Raw genomic sequence first — 22,560 nt, 5'->3', positions numbered from 1 at the left:
GCTCTTCTCTTTTATTTTTTCTGTGTCTGTTCTTACACTGTTTTGGAAAACCGCACTAGAGAATGGTGAGGGGCGTGCACATAGGTGTGGCGAGTGCAGGCTGAGAGGTCCAGTATAGACGTCTGTCTTTATTTTTAGAAAAACACCACTTAACTGACCACTGATTGATGAAAACCTCTCATTTTCAGCCCAATAATCAGTTTTTACCAAATTAAGATTTCAGGAAATTTTCTATGAAACCAGTAAGAAAAGGAAATTAGGAGCTGCCACCGTTCAATCAATTTGATGGGTTGAGAAACTTTCTTATGGGGTCACATACTGAAGTTAGCAGGTGGGAAACACACCAGCATGAAACAAAAACAAGATAAACCTATTATCAATGGAGTTCACATTCCAGTTCAAAATCTTCTTGAGAAATTTCCTGTAGAAAACCAGTTTGGGGCAATTTGTGACCTCAAATTAAGATTTGGGCAATACAAGATTGAACTTTTGAAACAGAAGTCTTTGTGTAATAATTAAAAATTTTGTGTAAGTTTTTTTTATTTTAAATGTTAGACCACATAAATGCATTTGTTTTTCCTTTCTTCTGAGACCCAATTGAGAACAAACAAATCCCATGATAATGAAGAGAGAAGTGGGGGTGGCCAAGGGCAGATGAGTGCCATCATCCCATTTCTTGGATGTGAACCACCACTTACAGCACAGTTTGCATGAAGTGGAGAAGGGGGTGTTCAGAATGTGCATGTGCTGGGCCTTGGGAATATGGTGCCTGGTCAGCTTACTGAAAGTCTTGAGGGACCTGGATGTAGGTTCCTATCTTTGGGTAGTGGAAGTGAGGCATGGTGCAAAACTACCTGCATGGCTGAAATTCTTTCTGACAGGCAGCTGCTTCAGGGCCCTCTCCCAACCCTTTCCCCACCACTGCACACAGAACCTTCAGCAGCCCCCATATTGGTCATGCTTTTCAAGAGAAATCGAACATGTTTCCCAGGAAAAAAAGCATGGCTTCTAGTGCAGGTGTGTGCACACATATTAAATTCTTTCTTACTATGCCATTTTAGATTTATGGGATAATGTCAGGTTCCTCGCTCATGTCTCCAAAAGAAAAGCCAGTTGACAGAAGCCAATCCTGATGTAAGGATGGCCCTGTTAAAAAACCGAGTTCCCAAACATCCTTTCCAAAGCAGGAGAATGTCCTACCGGGGAATACTACTCATGAAAAACAGTCTTTCATTTTCCTTCATGAGTTAGTAACCAAGCATTATCAGAAACAAGAGCAACCTAAATGACAAAGACCAAGATAAACATTCAGGATAAATGACCCCTGAAGAAATTACAAAAAATTCAAACTTATATCCCTGGAGAAGGCAGAAAAAATATTGCATCCATAAAATTAGAAAAGGATGCTATTAAAAACAAATAAGAAACAATAAGAAGCTTTTAGAAATTAAAAATATAATTTAAAATTATGTTCTGTTTAAGCCCTGGCTGGTGTAGCTCAGTGGATTGAGCATGGGCCTGCGAAACACACAATCACGGTTCGATTTCCAGTCAGGGCACATGCCTGGGTTGCAGGCCAGTTCCCAGCAGGGGATGCACAAGAAGCAACCATACATTGATATTTCTCTCCTTCTTTCCTTCCCTTCCTCTCTAAAGATAAATAAATAAAATGTTTTAAAAATTTTTTCTTCTGTTTATATATGATTTCAGTGAAAAGAAAATAATTTCTCTGAATACAGAGCAATTATCAATGAAGAAGAAGTTAGTAGAGAAGATAAGAGATACAGATGTTTTATTCAGCAGGTCTACAATCTGACTGAAGGGGATTTGGGGGTGTAAGATTATAGAAAATGGAGAGGAAGATATAATTTTTTTAAAAAAGAAGAAAGTGCTAAAGAAAGACAAGTTCTGTTGATGATAAGCCCTGAACTGGTCTTATGCAAATGGAGCACTTGATACTAGTTGCCAAGCCCTCTTCCTCATTATAAGTAAGTATTGACAATCTCATTTTAAAAAGCCATATATGAGAATCTGAGTGGTGATGCTTTTAATTGACAGCTTTTTGGCAATCAGGTTATTTTGCAAAAAAGTAAAACCTTCCAACATTATCAGAAAATAGTGACAAGCAGTTGTGACATGGGACATTGACTTCCCTAATCTGTTACTCAGATGGATGGGATCTCCTTGATGAGGAATCTGTTGTTTCCTGTAAATATTCTTTTACAGGTGGTTCAATGATGGTGTTAATGCTGCATTTTCTGCAGCCCGTGGCCAAAATCCAGTAGTCATTGACTTAACATTTTCAGCGCCTGAGAATGATGAGAGAGGGAAAGGCATTTACAGAGTTCACCTACCAGTTTTTTCAGCATCCGGTGCATTATTCAAAACTACTTTGTTAAGGTACAAGGAAGCATACTATCATTTTGAATATCAAATACATTTAAAAAAACAACAATAAAATCCTCTGTAGGGATCAAATAACAATGTGACAATAATGATGCAAGTCTGACACTCACACCTGAAACAGTCATGTTCCTTCCTGGAAGGCTTTCATGGTGTCCACAAAATGTCTTATTACTTGTTGGTAGCTTTTAAGGATGGGCACATGTTAGGAACGCTGTCTCTGGCCCAGCAAGGCCTACCCCTGAAGTGCCCATGTTTACAGATTGTCCTATAGGCTGGTTATAAAGTGGGGGAGGAAGTTCACCCCTTCTCCTCTCAGCATGGTGTCCCTTCCCACTCCAGGTCATGAGTGATGACTCAGCCCAAAGTTCTGGACCTGTGTCGAATAGATTCAAATGACCCGCAGCACCTCTTCCCTAGATTGAGAGTTTCAAGGTCTCCCTTGCATTGTGCTCTTTTGCCTTGATTTCCTTGTAGAAGTTCAGAAGGTGAGACCCTTTAAGGGTCTCTGCACTTTTTTGAAAAGAAAATGAAGTGCCTTGATTTCAAAAGAAATCTAACTTAATTCTTTTCAGATAGAAAGAGAAGGTGGAATAAGTTTTATTTGCTGAATTTATCAGGTTAAGTTCTGCAGATGGTAATCCAATGTCAATTGCTATTTCTTTCTTTTTAAAATATTTTATTTATTTTTTTTTTACAGAGAAGGGGTGGGAGGGAGAAAGAGAGGGAAGGAAACATCAATGTGTGGTTGCCTTTCATGCATCCCCTACTGGGGACCTGGCCTGCAACCCAAGCCTGTGCCCTGACTGGGAATCAGACCTCAGACCCTTTGATTCTCAGGCCTGCACTCAATCCACTGAGCTACACCAGCCAGGCTCAGTTACTATTTCTGATGTGGTTCTTTTTAATAATGAATATGATTATCTTGTATCAGTCATTTATCAGGAACACATATCTTAATTATTGTTCTGGACTCTCCTGTGAGATTAATGTTATTATTTGCCTCATTTTTATAAATATTGCAATTCTATTTAATATTCATAAGTTGGAGAAAACTGAAAGGGGAATTGTTACCGAACAAGAGGTCTGGGGGGGGGTGATATTTGGTCCACCTAGGGATGCCAAATATTGCTACATAACAGGGGCCCCTCCCAAGGACAGAATAATAATATCTACTGGGCTCTTCTGTCTGCTGCCAATTGGAAAGACATCTCTCAATGCCAGAGATTCGTGAAAAGAAAACTAAATGTTTATTTAATGCTATTCAGGCCTAAAGCCTCCACTAAAATATCAAAGTCCTTTAGGGTATACACCTACACCCACACAGCGCTCCCTTCTCCCACTGTCCCAACTCTGGGTACCATAAATCAGGAAAAGAGCACACGTGTGTGTTGCAGGCCACTGGTATCATCAGCTGTGTCAGGCAGGATCTCTAGTTAATCCAAAGTACTGTGGTACCCCCTCATGGTCCACTGACAAAAGTTCTTTGTACTCAGTTCCAGTCAAAGTCTCTCCTGCTTTCCAGGCCATGTGGCCAAAGGAAGCACCCCAAAGCCAGGTGGGCCACTTCTACCAAAGCTGCAGGGGTTCACACTCCACCAAAAGTGTGTGTCTTTCTTCTTCACCTGGCTGCAGGGACCTCCATTCTGGCAAAGCTGCGTGATTTTTCCTTTCACCTGGGCAGTTATTGCCTCATGTCCTGGAGCCCATCTTTTCCAAGCTCTCACGCAGGCACCCTCACTCAGGAGCACAGCCCCTGGTTCCATCTTGAGTAGAAGCCACTCTCTTCTCCCTGTCTCAAAACTTGGCCACAGCTATTTAATGTATCTATTAAACCAGTTAAAGGTTATAGATATGTTAAATAATCATTCCAGAGGTTAGCTGCAAAACTGTTGCTATGCAAAATAGCTCTCAATGGGCCTGCTCCATTAGTCCCTTCCCCCTGGGGCGGGGGGAGTGAGGACATCTTATATGTCTCTCCAATATTCCTATACACCTTGAATTCTGGACACCATTACAAATCTTTTTTTTTGCCCCCCCCTTGGCTGCACCCTGTATCAAATCTAGCTTTGAATGTGCTACCTTTGAGATGCCTCTCACTGATCTGCTTCAATATATTTTTTATATTCTAAAACATTTAAAAAATTAATTTCAAAATTCCACAGTCAGCTTCTTAATGCTCACATTCAGGGGCCACCAGATATTTGAGAAAAAGCTCAATCATGAAAGATAGAAAATGAAAACATACAAAAATGGAACTTGTAGGAAGGAAATATATATAGAAGAAAAGTCTTTACAGCATTTCTACTTTTCTTCTTCACAGAGAGCACTCCTTCTATTGAAATAGGAATATGGGGGAAACTAGGTGGCTTTATAGGTTTGCTAATGGGAAGATGTAGGGATGTCCTCCTAGTGACTTGTCAGAGAATGTAAGGGCAGCTCTGTCAGTGGGGAATAAATCAGGGAGAAGGGGGACTGGAGGGATAGTCATTCAGGGTAGTTAATGTGTGACTTCTCCAGGGAAATACAAGATAGAAGTACCCAATGATGTTACTTATTCAAGGCTGAAGAGCATGAATCTAAGAACGTAGGTTCATCCAGTTATAAAATATCCTCCAGTAACAATAGGCTGTTTGGAGGTCAATGTGGAGTGTTAAAAATAGTCGAGTTCATCTAGATGTGGGATTTTCCATATGCTTGGGATAAAGAGGGAGAGGGTCAGGAAATTGGAGTATTTAAAATATATATATGATTCACTCATATACAATTATACTAGCAGAATTTCAAACATATCCTGGAATGGAGAGACTAAAGAATCCTCATGTACCTGAGACCTAGTTTGAAAGAAATCATCAACATATGACCAATCTAAACCTCTCTACTCTTCACACCTTTGCCCTGTGCAAAATTATCTTAAAGCAAATCTCAGACATAATTTCCATCTGTAGTTACCCAAAGTATTTTTAAGGGTATGGGTAAAATGCTTAACCAGTAATCCAAACTGAATATGAAGGGAAGCAAAGAGAGTGACAGAGAATTTAGATATGTCAATGGACTGAACACCCATGCCTTTTCCATGGCAGCCCTTGAGTGAGTGAATAAAATGGAAAATAGGAGTTAGTGAGAGGTTTAATTCATGGGTTGGGAGGTTTGCATTTTTTATAAAAACATAGTGAGAGGGTCAGTCAACTTATACAGTCTTCTCCCTCAAATCTTCCCAACTTAGTATCTAGTTCTCTTTCTTATAAATAACATCAATATAAATCACTTGTAAAGTATGAAAATGTCAAATCACTGCATTGTACCCCTGAAACTAATATAACCAATATAAGATTGCATATGAACTATACTTACATAAAATTCTTTTGAAATTGAAATTAATGCATACATGTTCTGAATAGTTCAATCAATGCAGGAAAATGTAGTATAAATGTTTAATTTCTCCCTAGTTAGCCAGCCATGTTCAGAAGTCCTCTGTTAATCATTTTGGTACCCTCTTCCAGAAACTTCATATACATACCTATACACATAAGAAACATAAGCATATTTCATAAAAGAACATAAATAGAATATAAAATATCTCCTCGATTTTTGTACATGACAATATATTAGAAATATTTTCATTTCAGGATATACACAATTGTCTCACTTTAAAAATTCTTACACAATATTTTACTTTGGATAAATGAGACTCCTCATTAGTGAACAATGCCACAAAGAAGACCTTCTTGCACACATCTCCATATATGTTTATTGCAATATATGACCCTACCTTATCTATAGAAAAATTCTTAGTGCTTTTTAGGTTTAAGGGTATTTTATTACTGTTAAATTTGATAGATATTTGCATATTATTCAGGTTGTATTTTTTGAGAATGGAGACAAAATGCATTTCCAGCTGCTCCTTAGAAGGCTTCCTGGGTCCTCTGAATGTCTTGAGGGCAAGTGGATGGGGAAGCAGAGGGTGCCAAGAGCTCAGGCTGCAGAGTCTGCCTGTATTTTGGTGGCTGTATCAACTCTGGCTACGCATCAGAATCTTGCTGGGAACTTACAAAATGGTCTACATTCCAACACCAGAAATTTGGACTTAATTGATCTAGAATCAGACCTAGATTGGAATTTCCAAAAATCTCTTCTAGAGATTCTAATTTGGAGCAGTGTCTAGAATCTCTGCTTTATATAGAGCAAGGGAGGCAGAAATAGAAGGCTCAGGTAGAGGATATACTAGGCATCACTAAGATTGTGCCCACGAAGCAAAAGAGAGAAATGAAGATCACACTCCTCTACAAAAACCACACCAGGTGAAAGAATCAGCTCAGGTTTGGGCAAGAAAAGAAAGGGGATGAGAGAGGTCTGGGTGAAGGAGAGGCAGAGCTAGCCAGGCCAGGTGCTGTGATGCTTTCATGGGGTCGGTCATAGAGTTTACTTTTTTAGGTAGAGAGCAACTCTAGACTGAAGCCGCTTCCAGGCTCTTCTTAGCCCAGGGTTGTCCAAGATCAGCAGCACTGAGTGACTAGCTGGGTAGGCAGCCATGATGGTTCTGCACAGACTATTCCAGGAACTGTTGTCATTAAAGATGTTGGACATATAGAGAAATACAGCAACTGCGTTGACAATGTAGAGAATGAGAAAGTAGGTGGTAGCTCTGATGGCCCCCACGTGGGCCTCCATGCTGGGGTCTCCGGAGCCTGTGGCACTGCTTTTCATGCGTATAGTGTGTCTCTTAAGAGAGACGATGAGCAGAGTGGCGGCCAGGATGAACATGATGAGAGGGATGAAGATCCCCAGGTTGTAGAGCAGAGCCAGGTTGACCACATTGGTCTTAGTGAAGAATTTTTTCTTGGTTGAGTTGGAGGGGGAGACAGGCACAGAACTGTTACAGTAAGTGGTGTAGATGCCACTGCAGAAGAGCATACTGTAGCCCAAGGAGACAAATGTTGACAGACACAGAAGCCAGGGCATCAGCCCACTGATTCTCCACTTCAGCTTGAGGAAAAGGGAGCAGGAGAAGTTAGCAGTCTTCACGAAGTAGAAGAAACTGAGCCAGACAGAAAACCAGAGGCTACAATAGTTCAGGAACATGAAACTTACTCTGAATGCATTATAGATGCTATCTTCTCTATAAACACGTGGAGCTGCTGAGTGCACGGTAATTTCTAGCATCATGAAGATTTGGAGAACTAGCCTGGATATACCCAGGGAAACCAGGATCCTGCCACTCGTGGAAACTGCCTTATTCTGAATCCATTCAGCTGCATTTATAGCCACAATGAACCCATTCGCAATGATACCAATGATGCACTCAATGCCTACAACTGTGAAAAGTAAGATGGTATGCAAGGACGACAACCCATCTTCCGGGGGACTGCATTTTTCAGTCATCCTGAGATGTTACTCCTTTTTGGTGTCCAAGAGAAAATGTCTCCTTAGCATTTGGTAGGCAGATCCTGATAGCTTGCACAATTTATGTCACAGGAGGAAGCAGTTGATGTAGCATTTCCAAATTCACTCCATTTGTTTATCTCAGAATTCTTAGTTCTAAATGTGGAAATGCAAATGATGGAGGGATTTGGTTTCTAATCCTCTCCCACACCCTTGTCTTACAATTGTGTTTGTCTAATCTTGGGGCCAAGGGAAGGATTTGAGAAGACACTCTTTTATAAACCACTAACATGGTATTGAGAGCTGTGTTATTTACTAGCTCCAGTTAATTCAGACATCTGTGTACCAAGCCATCATTGAATTCAGTCTCACTTATTACTTTAGAAAACTGATATAAAATAATAATAACTTTAAAGACACAGACAGTGGTACATCAGTACTTGTTGTTAACTCATTCTAGAACTCTAATTCGTGCCCAGTGCTGAAACCAATGAATACCAAATGAAATTTTTTCAAGTGATGAGTGATGAAGCATTTTCTCTTGTAGGGGTGGCATGGTGACTCATAAACGTTCTAGCAAGGGCAATGAGTCCCAAGCAAGCGCCGAGTGCTGAAAAAAATGCAATGTATATAGGGTTTGGTGAGTTCTGAAGCTGACGAGTACTGAGGTGTGACTGTATATTTCTTATGATGTGTTAAGTACTGTTTAAACATCACATTTATATATACTATCACATTTAAGCCTCACAACAATTCTATGAAGAATGTACTTTTATTATCTCTACTTTCCTGATGAGGAAACTGAGACTGACTAACTTGTCCAAAGTCACAGACCCAGAGAGCTATAGAACTGGGATTTGTCCCTGAGCCAGCTGGTCCCAAAGGCTATATTATCCTACCTAGACCTATGGAATAGTGTGTGTGTGTGCATTCCAAAGACTAAATGCAGTGCTGACATGACTGTATCATTTTTTCCTGATAGTCTTTTATGATGTTTCACTATTTAAGGGGAGAACACTTGAGCTGAAAAAATAAACAGTTTTTCACCAGTTGTAAAGACTTTCTTTACACTTCACACAGGCACTTCACTTCTGACATTTTGGTCACCAAATATATGGGTCTCCCCCTCCCAATACCAAGTGATTCTGGGTGTCCTACCATTTAATTCAATTCTGACACCATTTACCTGGAGGTAGTGTCAGATCCCACAGGTTAAGGGCTCAGTACCATAGACAGTCCCCACCCCATGTCAGATGCCACCTGCAAGTCCAGGTTGTCACCCTGTGCTTCAGACTCACCAACTGTGAATCAGAGGCTCCCATGAGCCACTCCTTGGGTTTGATTAATTTGCTAGAGTGGCTCACAGAACCCAAGTTTACTTCCGTTTACTGATGTGTTAGAAAATGATGTGATAAAAGATACAGATGAGCATCCAGATGGAAGAGAGGCGTAAGACTAGGTCTGTGGGAAGGAGTATGGCACTTCCATGCCTTCCCAGCACCTCTGCATATGTTCACCATCCCAGAAGCCCCCAGAACACGGTCCTTTTGTGTCTTTGTGGAGGCATTTTTACACAGGCATGTTTGATTAAGTTGCTGTCCATTGGTGGTTCAACTCAGTCTCTAGCCCTTTTGTGGTCCCCAGAGGTGGGGGGGATGGGTGGGACTGACTCTTCTAACCCTCCGATCACAGTGTTGGTCCTTCTGGTAACCAGCACCCATCCTTGGGTGCAGTCCAAAGTCATCTCATTAACATTGCAAAATATAACTTTTTGTCACTCACTGCTTAGGAAATCCAAGAGTTTTTAGGAGCTCTATGCCAAAAAGAAGGATGAAGACCAAACATTATACATATATTTATCATAAATCACAAAATTGCCAGAGATACTAATTTTCAAGAGGTGAATTTCTTTGCAAAATAAAGTACTTGAGGAATAGTAAATATCTTTTGTTATATATTAATATAAATAATTACACACATACATTTACCTTTCATTAAAAAAAAACTAGGAAAATAATGGTTGAAGAAAAAATTCCCTAATGTTTTCCCAGTATAGCCTAACCATCATTAAGGTAAAAAACCAACCCCCAAAGGCCACCCAACATATTTTGGAATATTACAACCAAGAGATGAAACATGGGTTGCCTTTATCTTGGTGGAGGGAGGTGCTTCTGATATAAAAGTGTAAGCATGGGTCACATGATAATACACAGTCTTCCCTATGCAGAGTAAACAAACTTTTATGACTGTACATAATTAACGATAATAAAGTAATTCTAATAACAGGAAGGCTGGTGAGTAAGATGTCTCTGAAAATTTTCATAGTGTTTGGTTTTTCCCTTGACAACAAGGCAAACACTGACTTGATGGCTTTCTGGCCCCATGAACTGTTTTAGACAAGTTGTTACTACCTTAAGAATAGAACGCCAAAGTGGGAGGCAATAAGCGTTTGTGTGAGGTCAAAGAGTAGCTATTTGGGAAACAGTTACCCCAAATCGTATTCCCATTACAGGGTGGAGGCGGGGGGGGGGCGTGTTATGAGAAAAGGAAGGAAAATAATCACATGAGTAGAAGGAAAGGATTTCTCTTGGTGTTAATGAGCCAAGGACTGCATTCCTTAGTGAAGATAAGCTAGGTTACTCCTTAGCTATCCCCAGCAGTGCTAATCATGAAGAATGTGGGCAATCAGCTGTTGGTCAGGAGGTCTGTCCCTTGCAAGCTTTACAGACAGGTGTTGGGAATATGGTGCTGGCTGGCTCAGTCCTAGGTTATTTTGTCTAGTTCACACGTTCTAGGGCTCTGAGGAGTGAGACCAGCAACGCAGTTCCTCTGTAATGCCTTTATCTTGGTGGAGGTGTTTCTGATATAAAAGTATAAGCATGGGACACATGATGACACACAGTCTTCCCTAAAATAGAGCCATGGCTCTATTTTAAAACGGCTACATTTACATTATGACTCGCTTTTCACATTATGACTCTTACCATCTTGTCTTTAACTTTTTAATCCTGAACTGCAAATATTTCCCTTGAACACAGTGTAATAAACAACTGTTCTCCTTTGGTGATTCCCACATGCTGTACAAGCAAACCTGGAGTGTCTCAGGACCTCAGGTCTGGTTTGAGAGAGCCTTTTTCTGGTCCCTGTCTCTCCCCCACTTTGGCCACCCAGGTTTCCACGGGTCCCTTGGGGGAATGACATAGGGTCCCTTGGAGTCTGATGCTTCTCTCATTTGTTTTGCTCATCACTGTATCCCATCCCCAGATCCTAGTGCAGTGCCCAACCCCCACAAGGCAGCACACAGATGCTGGCTGGTTAATGAATAGTGGTGTCAATGACCCTCAGCACAGAGAAGTTCTTTATACTGAGGGGCTCACAGAGAAAGGGCAGTTTCACAGCCCTGTGGATCTTGAATCAAGTGTGGGAGCATGAAGTTGAGGTTGAGGGGAGAGCACAGCAGTTCTCGCTCTGTGTGAGAAACACTGCTGGGAGACAGGGCAGAGGAGCAGTATACAGGACTGGAATAACCTCAGTCATAGGGGTAGAGGGTTCACAGTGTTGAGGGGCCATGGTAGGGAGGTGGCAGGGACAGGGGTCATGGGCATCATCAGAGGCATTCCAGAAGAGTCTCTGCTTGTCAGAGCTTAGGGCTGAGTTGTGTTCCTCTGTGGAAAGAATGTTGTTGCTGGGAATTCCCAGGGGCAGCTTGAAGTGGGATGAAGAAATCTGTTTAGGTGAATAGACTACTTTTTGAAGTAGACCTTGGGGACTGACACCTAAATAGCCCATCCAGTTGTCTGTATACATTCTGGGTGCATTCAAGTGCATTTCTAGCAGAGGAAAACCCAGGAACCAATAAGGACAGAAAGACTGACTTAAACACGCCCCGTTTACTTTGTAATGCTTTAAACTAATTTTGAAATAAGTTTTGACCTACAGATGTAAAGATGATATAGACACTTCCTCTACACCCTGAATGCAGCTTTCCCTGATATGTACCACCTCAGGAATCATGCTTTTAATGTTATATCTTTGCCAGATCCAAGGCCACAACGTTTTTTCCTACATTTTTGAGAAGTTTTATAATCTTACTTTCCCTATTTAGTTTGATTTACCACTTGAAGGGATGTGTTCAGGTGTTTTGGTTATTGTTTGTTTGTTTGTTTGTTTTGCATTTGGATCACCAGTTGTTCCAGAATCTTCTGTTGACAGAGAAGTATTCCTACTTCATTGAATTGCCTCGACACCCTTGTCAAAAATCAGCCGTCCGTATCTGTGTGGGGACTACTTCTCCACTGTCTCTGCTGTTTCATGGATCTATGGGTCTACCCTTCTGTTAAGAACACACTATTAATTATTGTAACTTTATAGTAAGTTCTGAAATAGGACAGTGTGAATCCTGCAGATTTGTTCATACTTTCCACATCTGTTCCACTGTGAGCAGAGGTTTTGGGGAAAAGTCAGAGCAGCTTCTTTTCAGCAGAAATCGCTTCGACATCTCAGGGGAGCTTCTTCCTCCTGGGGATTCTGTTTCCTGCCAGAGAAACTGCTTGCCCAGTCACTCCTCTCAGATTGAGGTAAAGAGCAGAAGGATCTTCCTTCCTTCCTTCCCTCCTTCCTTCCTTGGTCCCTCCATCCCTTCCTTCCATTTTTCTTTCTTACCAAATCCACATGCAAATGATAATCTAGACTGAGTTCTGCAAGGGTATCAAGGTTTGTGTGCCACATGTATTACACTCTAGAGATCCAACACATGGTAAGCTCTGTGTTTCTTTTCTCCACAATGTGCACGCCAACAACTCTGCTTACATATAGGAATTCTATGAAAATATATGATTGGGTCAAGTATAGTTTCGATATTAATAATGATTACTTCTTGTGTATGAAAAGTAAACATTTTGAAATAAAAAATAAAAAGGACTCATAATCCCACTACTTGGCAATGACTATTGAATTTAATATTTTGCATAGATGTTTTATTTTAACATTGTAAAAGCAATGAAAGAATAATAAACATTTTCCCAAAATAAAAATCCTGTAGTTGTATTTTGTAATTGGTTCAGATATGCTATGTTAAAAAAAATCTTCCCTTTGACATTTTACAGTTCTTAAAAACATTTTATTTAAAGGCTTTTTCCACATAATAACAAAAACAGTGATAGCAAACAATGCTGAAACAAGATAGAAATTTCATCTGTTTTATATGAAAATCTGGAAGTAATATGAAAGGCTACACAAAGTCCTCAGGGACAGTTTTTTCTGGCTCATTCATTGTTCTTCCATCTCTACGGTGTAGCCCTCAGCCTATAATTCAGGGTGGCAGTCACATTTGTATTTGCATGCAGAGTGGTAGCGTAGAAGAAAAAAAAGAGACAAAGGTGTTGATGTGACCCTAAAATAACTCCTATGAACTACCACGTAACAGTTCTTCTTGCATACTATTGATAGAATTTAGTTATACTGAAACATTTATCTGCTTGGAAATGCAATTTCTTTGTAAGTAATTATGTGTCTGGTTAAAAACACTATTCAACTGGATACAGAGAAAGATGACTATTGAGGGAAAACTAGCAGTGTCTGTTGGAATCATAACATATTTAAAATTATATACTGATGAATTTAATTCATTAATATTTATTTAGACTTTTGCATCTACATACCTTAGCGAGATTTATTATTTTCCTTTTTATAGAATTTATTGGGGTGACACTGGTTAACAAACTTATACAGGCTTCAGTTGCACAATTCCACAACACGTCATCTATACACTCTGTTGTGTGTTCACCACCCCAAGTCCAGTCTTCTTCCATCACTCTTTAGTCCCCTACACCCTCCTCAACCACCCATCACTTCCTCCCTGCGTTCATCTGAGTCCATGAGTTTTTTCACTCTTCTTTTTTTTTTGCTCACTCCCTTTATAAACCTACCCACCTAGCTCTCCCTCTGACAGCTATTATTCTGTGCTCATCTGTGAGTCTGTCTCTATTTTGCTTACTAGTTCATTTTGATCATTAGATTCCACATATGAGTGAAATTATATGGTACTTGCCTTTATCTGACTGGCTTATTTCACTTAGCATAATTTCTTCAGGTCCATCCATGATGTTGCAAAAGGTAAAATTTTCTTCCCTTTTATAACTGAGTAGTATTCCATTGTGTAAATAAATCACAGCTTTTTAATCTACTCATCTAATGATGGGCACTTAGGTTGCTCCCAAATCTTTGCAATTGTAAGTAATGCTACAACAAATGTAGGGTTGCACTTATGCTTTCAAATTAGTATTTCAGGCTTCTTCAGATGTATTCTGAGAAGTGGAATCTCTGGGTCTTAAGGAAGATCTATTTTTCATTTTTTGAGGAAACTCTATACTGCTTTCTGCAGTAGCTGCACCAGTCTGCTTTCCCAACAGTGCAAAAGTGCTCCCCTTTCTCCACGTCCTCACCAGCACTCAGTGTTGGTTGATGTATTGATGATAGCCATTCTTAAAACATATCTCCAATAATACATCTGAGAAGGAGTTAATATCTAAAATTTACAAAGAACCTATAAAACTCAACACTGAAAAGCAAACAATGTAGTTAAAAACTGGGCAAAGTGAGATTTATTTTTTACTTTCTTCTCTTGCACTATCATTGTTTATGAGATCTAATTAGAATTATTAGATTAAAGACTTCAAGTGCAGTCTCTGGGAAAGCCCCAGGGGCCAAGTTACAGAGTAGACCAATAGGATTCTTGAGCAAAGCAATACCATCTGCTTCAGAGAACTATTCGTTGTTTGTTTGTTTTTTTAAGAGTACAGGGGTACTATAAAGTCCCAACCTGGTCATAAACACCAAGCAACCATGGGATCAGAGTCTGCCATCATGAGTGAGGAATTGTCAGACCTACAGATTATATATTTGGGTGTTACGGCAGCAATCCATCATACTATGGAAGTAGCACAGCTAAGATCGGACCCAACCTGGTCCAGAGGGCTTAAGTTATAGAGAAAGTGGTGGTTCACACTTCATGTCAACTACTTTTGCTGCACTAATGCTCTTCCATTTGGACCTACAGCCTCATGGGTGGATGAATTCCCCTTGGCTAGGTTTCAGAGGAAAAAAAATAGGAGTGGCTTACAGATGAGTTGGCTCAGCATGTTGCTGTGAGTTAAAGATGGACCATTGCCACATGGAAACTTCACTCAGGAGTGTTCCAGGAAACTCAACTGGGGTGGGGGAGGGGGTGGGGAAGAACCCTCAGTGGGCAGAGTTGTAAGCAGTACGCCTGGTCATCAGTTTTGTACACAGGGAAATGTGATTTGAAGTAATATACACAGATGATTGAACAACAGCAAGTCTGTTGGCTGGTTGGTCAGGGGCCTGGTAGGAAAAAGACTAGACTATTCAACAGGAGGAGACCTGGAGAAGAGCTGCTCGGGTGAATCACCAGACGTGAAGGCAAAGTGTGTGGTTCTTTGCAACTCGTGTTACTGCTCATAAGATGGAAACAGAGCACCTGAAGCAGGCACAGAGGGCACTTGCTAGTTACTTATTGAATAAATCAATACCTAATGCACGTGGTTTTTAAAGTTTTGTTTAGCTTTAATATTTTCCCAGCTTTATTGAGATATAATTCACATAAAACATTCTGTAAGATTAAGGAGTATGATGTGATTATCACCATATAGAGTTAGCAGACACCTCCATCACCTCACAGAAGTGCCATTTCTTTTTGGGGGGAAAACATTTAAGATCTACTCTCTTAGCAACTTCCAAGTAGCATTAACTATAGTCACCATGCTGTACCTTAGATACCTGGAACTATGCATCCCTTAACTGGAAGTTTGTGCACTTTGACCAACACCTACCTAATTCCCCCACAGACCATCCCCAGTGACTACTGCTCGACTCTGTAGACATGAGTTCAGCTTTTGTAGAACTCATCTACAGTGATGTCCTACAGCAGCAGCCTTTTGCTGTCTGTGTTCACTTAGCATAAAGTCCTGAAATTTCATCCATGTTACACATGGCAGGATTTCCTTCTTTTCTGTGGGTAAATAATATTCCATTGTGTACATGTATATATGAGTAGGTATATATGTATGAGTGTGTGTGTGTATATATATATATATGTAGTAGTTTTTAAGAGGGCCTGTGATAAAGGATATAAATGAAAATATTCAGTGCATTTTTGCCACATCTTAGACATATAATCAATACTGCTACTGAGTATATGAAGTGATCTTTCCCAATGGCTGTTCCTTGTGCTGGATCTGATACCCCTTCAGGCTCAGTGGTCTAAAAGCTAGGGCCCCATCTTCTTGCCCCTACAAACTGACTTTGTTCCTGTCTCCTTGTCAGCCTCCTCTCCAGGCCATCTGGCTTGCCTATTAATCTTGCCCAATGTCAAGGTTCTTACCTGCCTTGAGCATGCTTTGGGCTCTTGGTGCCTACTCCTCTATCTGCCCGGATGCCCTCTGCCCCTTTATGCCCATGACTTTGACTCAGGAAGCACCCCCTCTGGCCTACTCTGCTCTTCCACTCACTGTGCCTGCTATGCAGCCCAATGTCCCCCAGCATCACTTAGTCCATCATTTTTCGCTGTTTGAAAAGAAGCAAGACAATAGGTAGAACACTTATCATTTATCTTGGGGGCCACAGACTCTGCCCCCAACTCTGCTATATGCAGCTAACTCCCATATCCTGGGATCCACAGGGGCTCTTTGGGGGGACAATGGGACATAGAAAACCAAAGAGCAGGGAGGCTTGGATGCTGGTCCAGTTCCCACCCCTCAAGGGCTGGGTTTTAGGGCCAGTATTTCCTCTCTGTGAGACTGGCCCTGCTCTTCTCTATTCCTTCTTCTCTCCCTCTTTCATGGACAGTGGGAACTCATAAGCTCTCCTCAGCAAAGTTTCTTCAAAGAAAGAGAGTTCTAGAAAGTCTGGGCACTCTGAGGCTTCTCTGGGAGAGATTTTGGAGGGAAGACACAATAGAACATAGTGCAGCCTGTGAGAAGTTTATTTTACAGACCACATCGCATACCCCAGCCAAGCTCCCTCAGAGAAAACCACCCCGGGGAGGGGGGGTAAGGTGGGGTGCGGGGCAGTCAGGTGAGGCTTCCGGCCAGCTCAGACAACAAACAGGGTCCTCAGGAGAGTGAAACGGTTTGCTTTGATGGGGACCACTGCCTCGTCATTGGGGCAGATACCCAACTGAGGAATGACATCAACCACAGCAGCCATCCTTACAGTACCTGGAAGAAACAAGGACAAAGATGGTCTCCAATGGCACTCTAACCTCCAGTGTCCTAACCTTTCTACAGGTTGCAGGTACCTTCCCACTGGGACTCAGTTTCCTCAAATGATTTGCAAATGTATTTTCCTTCTTAGCATGGTCTCCATCTACTCTGCCCCCTTTCTCCTACCCCCTGCCCGCTCCATCCTTCTGCACCTTATCTGGAGCCATGCTTCTCTACGGTTTCTCCTCTCTGATGGGCAGGTCTTCCCCTGAATAACTCCTGTACTTACTGTTGACCTGAAAGTCCCAGTAGAAGGTTCTTGGATAATCGTTACACAGGCAGGCAGTGTATCTATAGTTAAAAGGTCCATCAATCGGCTTGCTGCTTGCCAGGTAAGTTTTAATCTGGGAGGAGGGGGTGGAGAAAGATGACCTAGTATTAGCATGGGGAGCAGGAAAGGGAAAGAAAGATGAGGAAGGGTCAAAGGAGAGAAGAAGGATGCCCTTGGTGGGCAAAGAGCAGGGATGGAGGTGGGGAGAGGCACAGGAGATCGTTTGTAGAATCATTTCAGGAGCTGAAGTCTAGGTCAGAAGGTTTTCTGTGCTGTGCTCACAGTGCTATAGACTCACATGGGTGTCTGGCTCAGGAGGGCAGAGGTGAGTGAATCCCTGGGTCCAGGAGCACTCGTCCTGGGCTCAGGCCATCTGGGGGGCAGGCTTGCTTGGGTTTGCAGCCAGGGCTTCACGAATTGCCCATGACCGCAGCCAGACTGATTGGGGGAGAAAGCCGAAGCCAGCCCTGTTGCAGCACTGTGACCTCCACCGTGCTCCTCTCAAACTTGGTGACCTTCGGTAATGAACATGATACCTGTCATATTCGCTTTCCTCAGTTGTGTGAGAACAACTAACTGCTGCCCAACCTGGCTGTGAGATGAGCAAATGCAACCTTGAAGGTATGCTTGCTTCGATCTTCTTTAACCTGAGAGTGCTTTACAACTTACAATCCCAGAGCACTGTCTCTGTATGTTTCAGCAGCATCTGGTTCGTGTTCTAGTTCATGTTCAGCACAGGGGGGTTAATCCTGGGGTTAACCCAAGGGGTCTGTGAATAGAAGTCAGCGAGTCTGTGAACTCAGACAGAAAGAAATTGTATCTTTATTTTCCTGAGCTCCCACTGAAATGGAGTATTCCTTCTGCCGTGAACATCATCAGAGATCTACAGTGGCATTAACAGTGAGTGATTTTATCACAAGGAGAAACACAGACTTGTTGTGCTGCATTACACATTCATAGATCTCAGAACAGTGCCTGCTCTCATCGCTACGCCAGGTACAGGGGGGTTATCACTGGGCTCCCTGGGCATGTCAGGGGCTGGCTGTCTGTCTCCTGAAACCTGCCTGGGGCCACTGGCTGGTGACTCTCCACCGAATAGCCCCTTAGCCTCAGACAGTGAATTCAAGGGTTCTCACCACTGCAGTTTTACTCAAAATGCTTTGGAGATGCTGGTGTTTTGTTAGAGAAGTTTAACCTTGATTTGCTTATCTTTTTTGTTACACTGACAACAATATATGTTCATGATTCAACATTTTTTGACTCTTGTAAAATCCAAACAAAAGATCAGGGCTGTCTAGGATGACACGTGTGATGTGTTATCCAAGACAGTACCCAGTTGAGGGCCCTCAATCAAGCTAAGCAACCCCAGCCACCACAGAGATAATCTTTATAAAATAAAATGTAAACATCCCATTACAAATGTATTACCTTTTTAGCTAATGTGTGGATAAAGACACACACATATATATTACTGTATCACGAGTTTGTTATTAATAATTTTATCACTGCCCTTCAGTCTCATAGTTTTCCTATATAACCCAATGCACTTTCCTTAATTAAGGAGTAAGCTTTCTCTTCACTTTACTCCCTCCCCAGGGATGCTACATACCACCATACATTCTTTCAATTCCGTTTGAACTACAAGCTTCCCGGTGACTTCTTCATTTGACCTTGTCACTTGGGGCACCTGGAAGTCCATTAAAATCGACTGTCGAGTGGCTCTGGGAAGGACAGAAGCAGGTGGAGAGCAGAGGTCAGTCCATCAGAGAGAGAGCACAATGAGCAGGATTGAGGGACTGGGACAATGCAAGGAGGAGATGTTTCGCTGGGGACATCAGAACCCCCTGGGCAGTTTTGATTTTTAGGTAGTTTGGTTAGTTCGTACTGATTTAGTTTTGCTTAAATAAAGCACCTTGGATACTTTATTTAAAACTGAGTATCATTTTTCCTTCCACTGACAAAAAATATATTATAGAAACAATAAAGGTATAATGCCACATGACATCTCCTAATAGAATTCTATAGGTTCTGCTGATTGGCCACTGAGCAGGAGGGCTCATGTCACCATTAGTGGAGAATTTTTGTCCCAACAGAATCACAAACAACTCAATGCACTAGAGGAGAAACCATTCTTGATGATCCCCCTTCTTTGGCTCCTGGCAGGGCATAGGATTTGTATTTATTTAGCTCTGTAGGGGATTTGGACACAGAGCCTTATTTGGAAACTGTATACCCCACCCTGCATTCTGTCTGATAGGGAAAAGGGCCCAGAGACAAAGGGAACACTCAGGTCTTCCCTGTCAGCCAGCAAGGGCAGGCCTCAGGACCAGCGCTGTCACTGTCTTCTTCCCTTTGCTGATGGGAAAGCAAGAGGGAGGTTGTTGCTTGGTCCCTGGCCCCTGATCTTCCCAGCCGCACTTTTTAGAGAAAATATCTGATTCCATAGAGACTCTGCCTCTCTGCCAGCTGCTCTGGTGCTCAGCAGGCAGGGGAGAGTTGTACATTCTACCCATCCCTACATGAATTTAGGACTGATAGGATGACCAGCATAGCTAGAGTGACCCACCTTCCGGTGTGCCCAATAAGGATGGGTTTGCTGGGGTGGGGGGCTTTCAGTGCTAAAACCAAGAAACTTGTGGGCAAACTGGGGTGGCTGGTCAGCCTGATTAGCACAGCTTATCAACAATCTGCCACCTCTCAGGGCTAAGTGGAGTGACATTGTACCTGAAGTTGTCCCTCTCAGGGGGGACACCCATCCTCCCCCTCCATTAAATCAGCTTGTCAAGCCATGGAAGATTTCTTGCAGGATGAAGCATCTGGTCCTGTCACAGAGGGCACCAGCAGAATCGCAGTCCAGAAACCCAGCATCCAAAACTTTTCTTTTTTATAGGGAAAACTCCCTAGATTTGATGAGCGACCCTGCTTCTCCCTCCAAATTGTCCCATTTACTGCTGCATTTTTGCATGCCCCAATTTTTCTGCTTCCTTCAAACACATACCCTCAATGAGTTGGCCTATGATTATTTGCTCCCAGGTCGCTTGGCGGCAGGGGATGCCATGAACAAGTGGTCCTCACATTTGTGTTTGGATTTCAGCATAGGAAGAATGCCTAAACTTCTAGGTAAGCTCAGCCTTGGACCGTGGGGCCAAGGATCAGTGCTCAGGGCCTCTGATCAACTCAGTGAGTCCTGCCAAAGGTGCTCAAAGCTACTGTCGGAACTCACAGACCTGCTCAAATCTTCCTATCCAGGAGGCAGGGTGTGAGGAGGTGAAGTTTACCAAGCAGAAGTATAACAAAGATGTAGATTATGAACAGCACAGTGTGTAGGTCAGAGGCTTGGAGAAAGACTAATGGTTAGTTGCAGCCTACATTAGGGGTACTGGGAGCCTTATGTCCATGAGCAACTCAGAAGCACCCAGTGGAGATGTGAGGGGAATTAACGGGCCTCCTAAGAGGAGAGAGGTGGGAATGCGCATAGGTTCATGAGATTCGATTCCTGGGAAGTTAAAAAAGTTTTCAGGAAGGGGTACATAGATTTCCAGGATAGGAGAGGAGCCCTCCCCACAAAGATTATTTGTGTGTGTGAGAGAGAGAAGGAGAAAGGCATGGCTCACGTGTCTTCCTGAGCTGTGTTGGTCCCCAGCTGCAGACAGAAAACCAAGAGCAGGGCGGCATGGCTGGCCCTCAACAGGAACTGCAGGGATTGCATGCTGGAGGAGGCAGATCTGCTGTCCCAGAGAAGTAGGGCTCCGGCGCCCTATACTCTTTATATGCAGATCCAGGGAGCGGGAGAGCTGCCATGCCAACCCACATGACTACTCGCTCTATTACCCCTTTTCACTCATGATCTTTCCTTGTTGAGCTCGTTTGTTTTTCTATGGAAAAAGTCAACATTCACTACAGTGTTTGAGTCTGGGAGAGAAGTTAGTTTATCTCTCCTCGTGTGCCCAGTACTAGAGTTTCTCCGAATGACCAGGACCTCAATAGATACTTAGCTCTTCCTGAGCTTACAGAAGTGGTTTCTCATTTCTCATCATGCTACACCTGTCTGTGCAGCTGTTTGTAGCCTCATTTCAGTCCTTCTTCCCATAGCCTCTGGAGGTGAGAGAATCCAGCAACTGTGGCAGACTTAAGGTCACAGTTCTAGGACACATCTGCTCAATGCTCTTATACTACATTCATGAAGAGACATTAAAAAAATTGGTTAGGGAGCCAGGCTGGCCTGGGCTTCCCTAAGGGCCACAACCAACCAGAGATGAGCCTCTCTGGATGGTGGAGAAGTGAGGCTCTAGCACTGGGTGACTTAAAGATTTTTGTGATTCATTTCAGGGGAAATGCTAATGTACCACAGATGCTGAAGATCCCCAGCTACCCAAAGTCCCCAGTCCAGGGCAATGTGTCAACTCCAGACTGTTCCTGTAAATAGCTGGCATCCCCAACCATGTCAGACTTCCTGACACTACCAGTCTGCCTATGTCACTATTGATATGACCACTTTCGTACACTTGTCTCACAGCATGAGGCGCACAGCGAGACCCACATGAGAAGAGTTTCCTCCATTAGAATAGGACCCAAACTGTGTCCAGAAGATGGTTCCGACCCTGGAATTTCTCTCCCTGGGATGGGAGGGAGACTCAGTCTTTCTGACAGTGACATTGTGACATTTCTCTTTAATCGATTAAATCTGTTCCTTAGCCCGTGACATCTGACATTGTGGAGTTTGTTCATCTTTTTTGCATGACAGAGGGCAGGCCAGGAAGATCATCTCTGGCATGAGTGGGAAAAATCAGAGTTCTGGGAGTTACACGTTTGCTGTCATAGACTCGATTCAGAATCGACATCTAGATACACGCTTCCGGTTTCTAGAAGTATCTTTCTAAATTGCTCTGCAACTTATTCTGCTCCAGCACCTCCCTCCTCATTTCTTTGAACTTAGCGTCATTCATGTCATTTCTCACTTACAGCTGCAGCTATTGTCGGGATCCTTGGCCTTCTTTGTGTCTGTTCCATGTGCTCAAGAACAATGCTTTCATTTCACCTCATCCCGGTCACAATGGGCCTCCTTTACAAATGTTCTCCCACATTGTATTTTCCTTACAATCACTCTTTTGCTTCCTCACTTCAATAATTTTCATCAGAGGGACATGTTAGCTGAGATTAATGAAGAAGGAAAGCCAGGGAATGTAGGAAGCATTCATGTGGGACAGTCCAGGAAGGGCCTCT

At 42.5% G+C, this 22,560-nt stretch overlaps 2 protein-coding genes across 2 annotated transcripts; both read right to left on the bottom strand.

The window, feature by feature from the left end:
- Positions 1–6,825: 6,825 nt before the first annotated feature.
- TAS2R39 (taste 2 receptor member 39) lies at positions 6,826–7,785 on the bottom strand. The gene has a single exon (XM_037150367.2). It carries the CDS (start codon positions 7,783–7,785, stop codon positions 6,826–6,828), a length of 960 nt encoding a protein of 319 aa, XP_037006262.2.
- Positions 7,786–16,853: 9,068 nt separating this feature from the next.
- PIP (prolactin induced protein) lies at positions 16,854–21,046 on the bottom strand. Its single transcript, XM_037150368.2, has 4 exons — positions 20,952–21,046; positions 18,947–19,058; positions 17,296–17,410; positions 16,854–17,021 (listed from the first exon to the last, which is right to left on the bottom strand). Exons 1-4 carry the CDS (start codon positions 21,044–21,046, stop codon positions 16,897–16,899), a joined length of 447 nt encoding a protein of 148 aa, XP_037006263.2. The 3' UTR covers positions 16,854–16,896.
- Between the last annotated feature and the right edge of the window lie 1,514 nt (positions 21,047–22,560).

The sequence above is a fragment of the Artibeus jamaicensis genome, unplaced genomic scaffold (assembly GCF_021234435.1).
Source record: "Artibeus jamaicensis isolate MK-2021 breed Jamaican fruit bat unplaced genomic scaffold, CSHL_Jam_final scaffold_2172, whole genome shotgun sequence".
NCBI classification, from domain to species: Eukaryota; Metazoa; Chordata; class Mammalia; order Chiroptera; family Phyllostomidae; genus Artibeus; species Artibeus jamaicensis.
The sequence above is the reverse complement of the archived record's forward strand: the minus strand, read 5'-3'. Positions and strand labels throughout refer to the sequence as shown.

What these genes read in the sequence shown, in the direction of transcription:
- PIP (XM_037150368.2), bottom strand. Translation starts at nt 21,046, where the DNA reads ATGCAATCCCTGCAGTTCCTGTTGAGGGCCAGCCATGCCGCCCTGCTC. An exon ending in AATTGAAAGAATGTATGGTG is followed by an intron (nt 17,411 to 18,946) that starts GTATGTAGCATC and finishes CCCTCCTCCCAG; the next exon opens with ATTAAAACTTACCTGGCAAG. An exon ending in CTGGGACTTTCAGGTCAACA is followed by an intron (nt 17,022 to 17,295) that starts GTAAGTACAGGA and finishes TGTTTCTTCCAG; the next exon opens with GTACTGTAAGGATGGCTGCT.
- TAS2R39 (XM_037150367.2), bottom strand. Translation starts at nt 7,785, where the DNA reads ATGACTGAAAAATGCAGTCCCCCGGAAGATGGGTTGTCGTCCTTGCAT.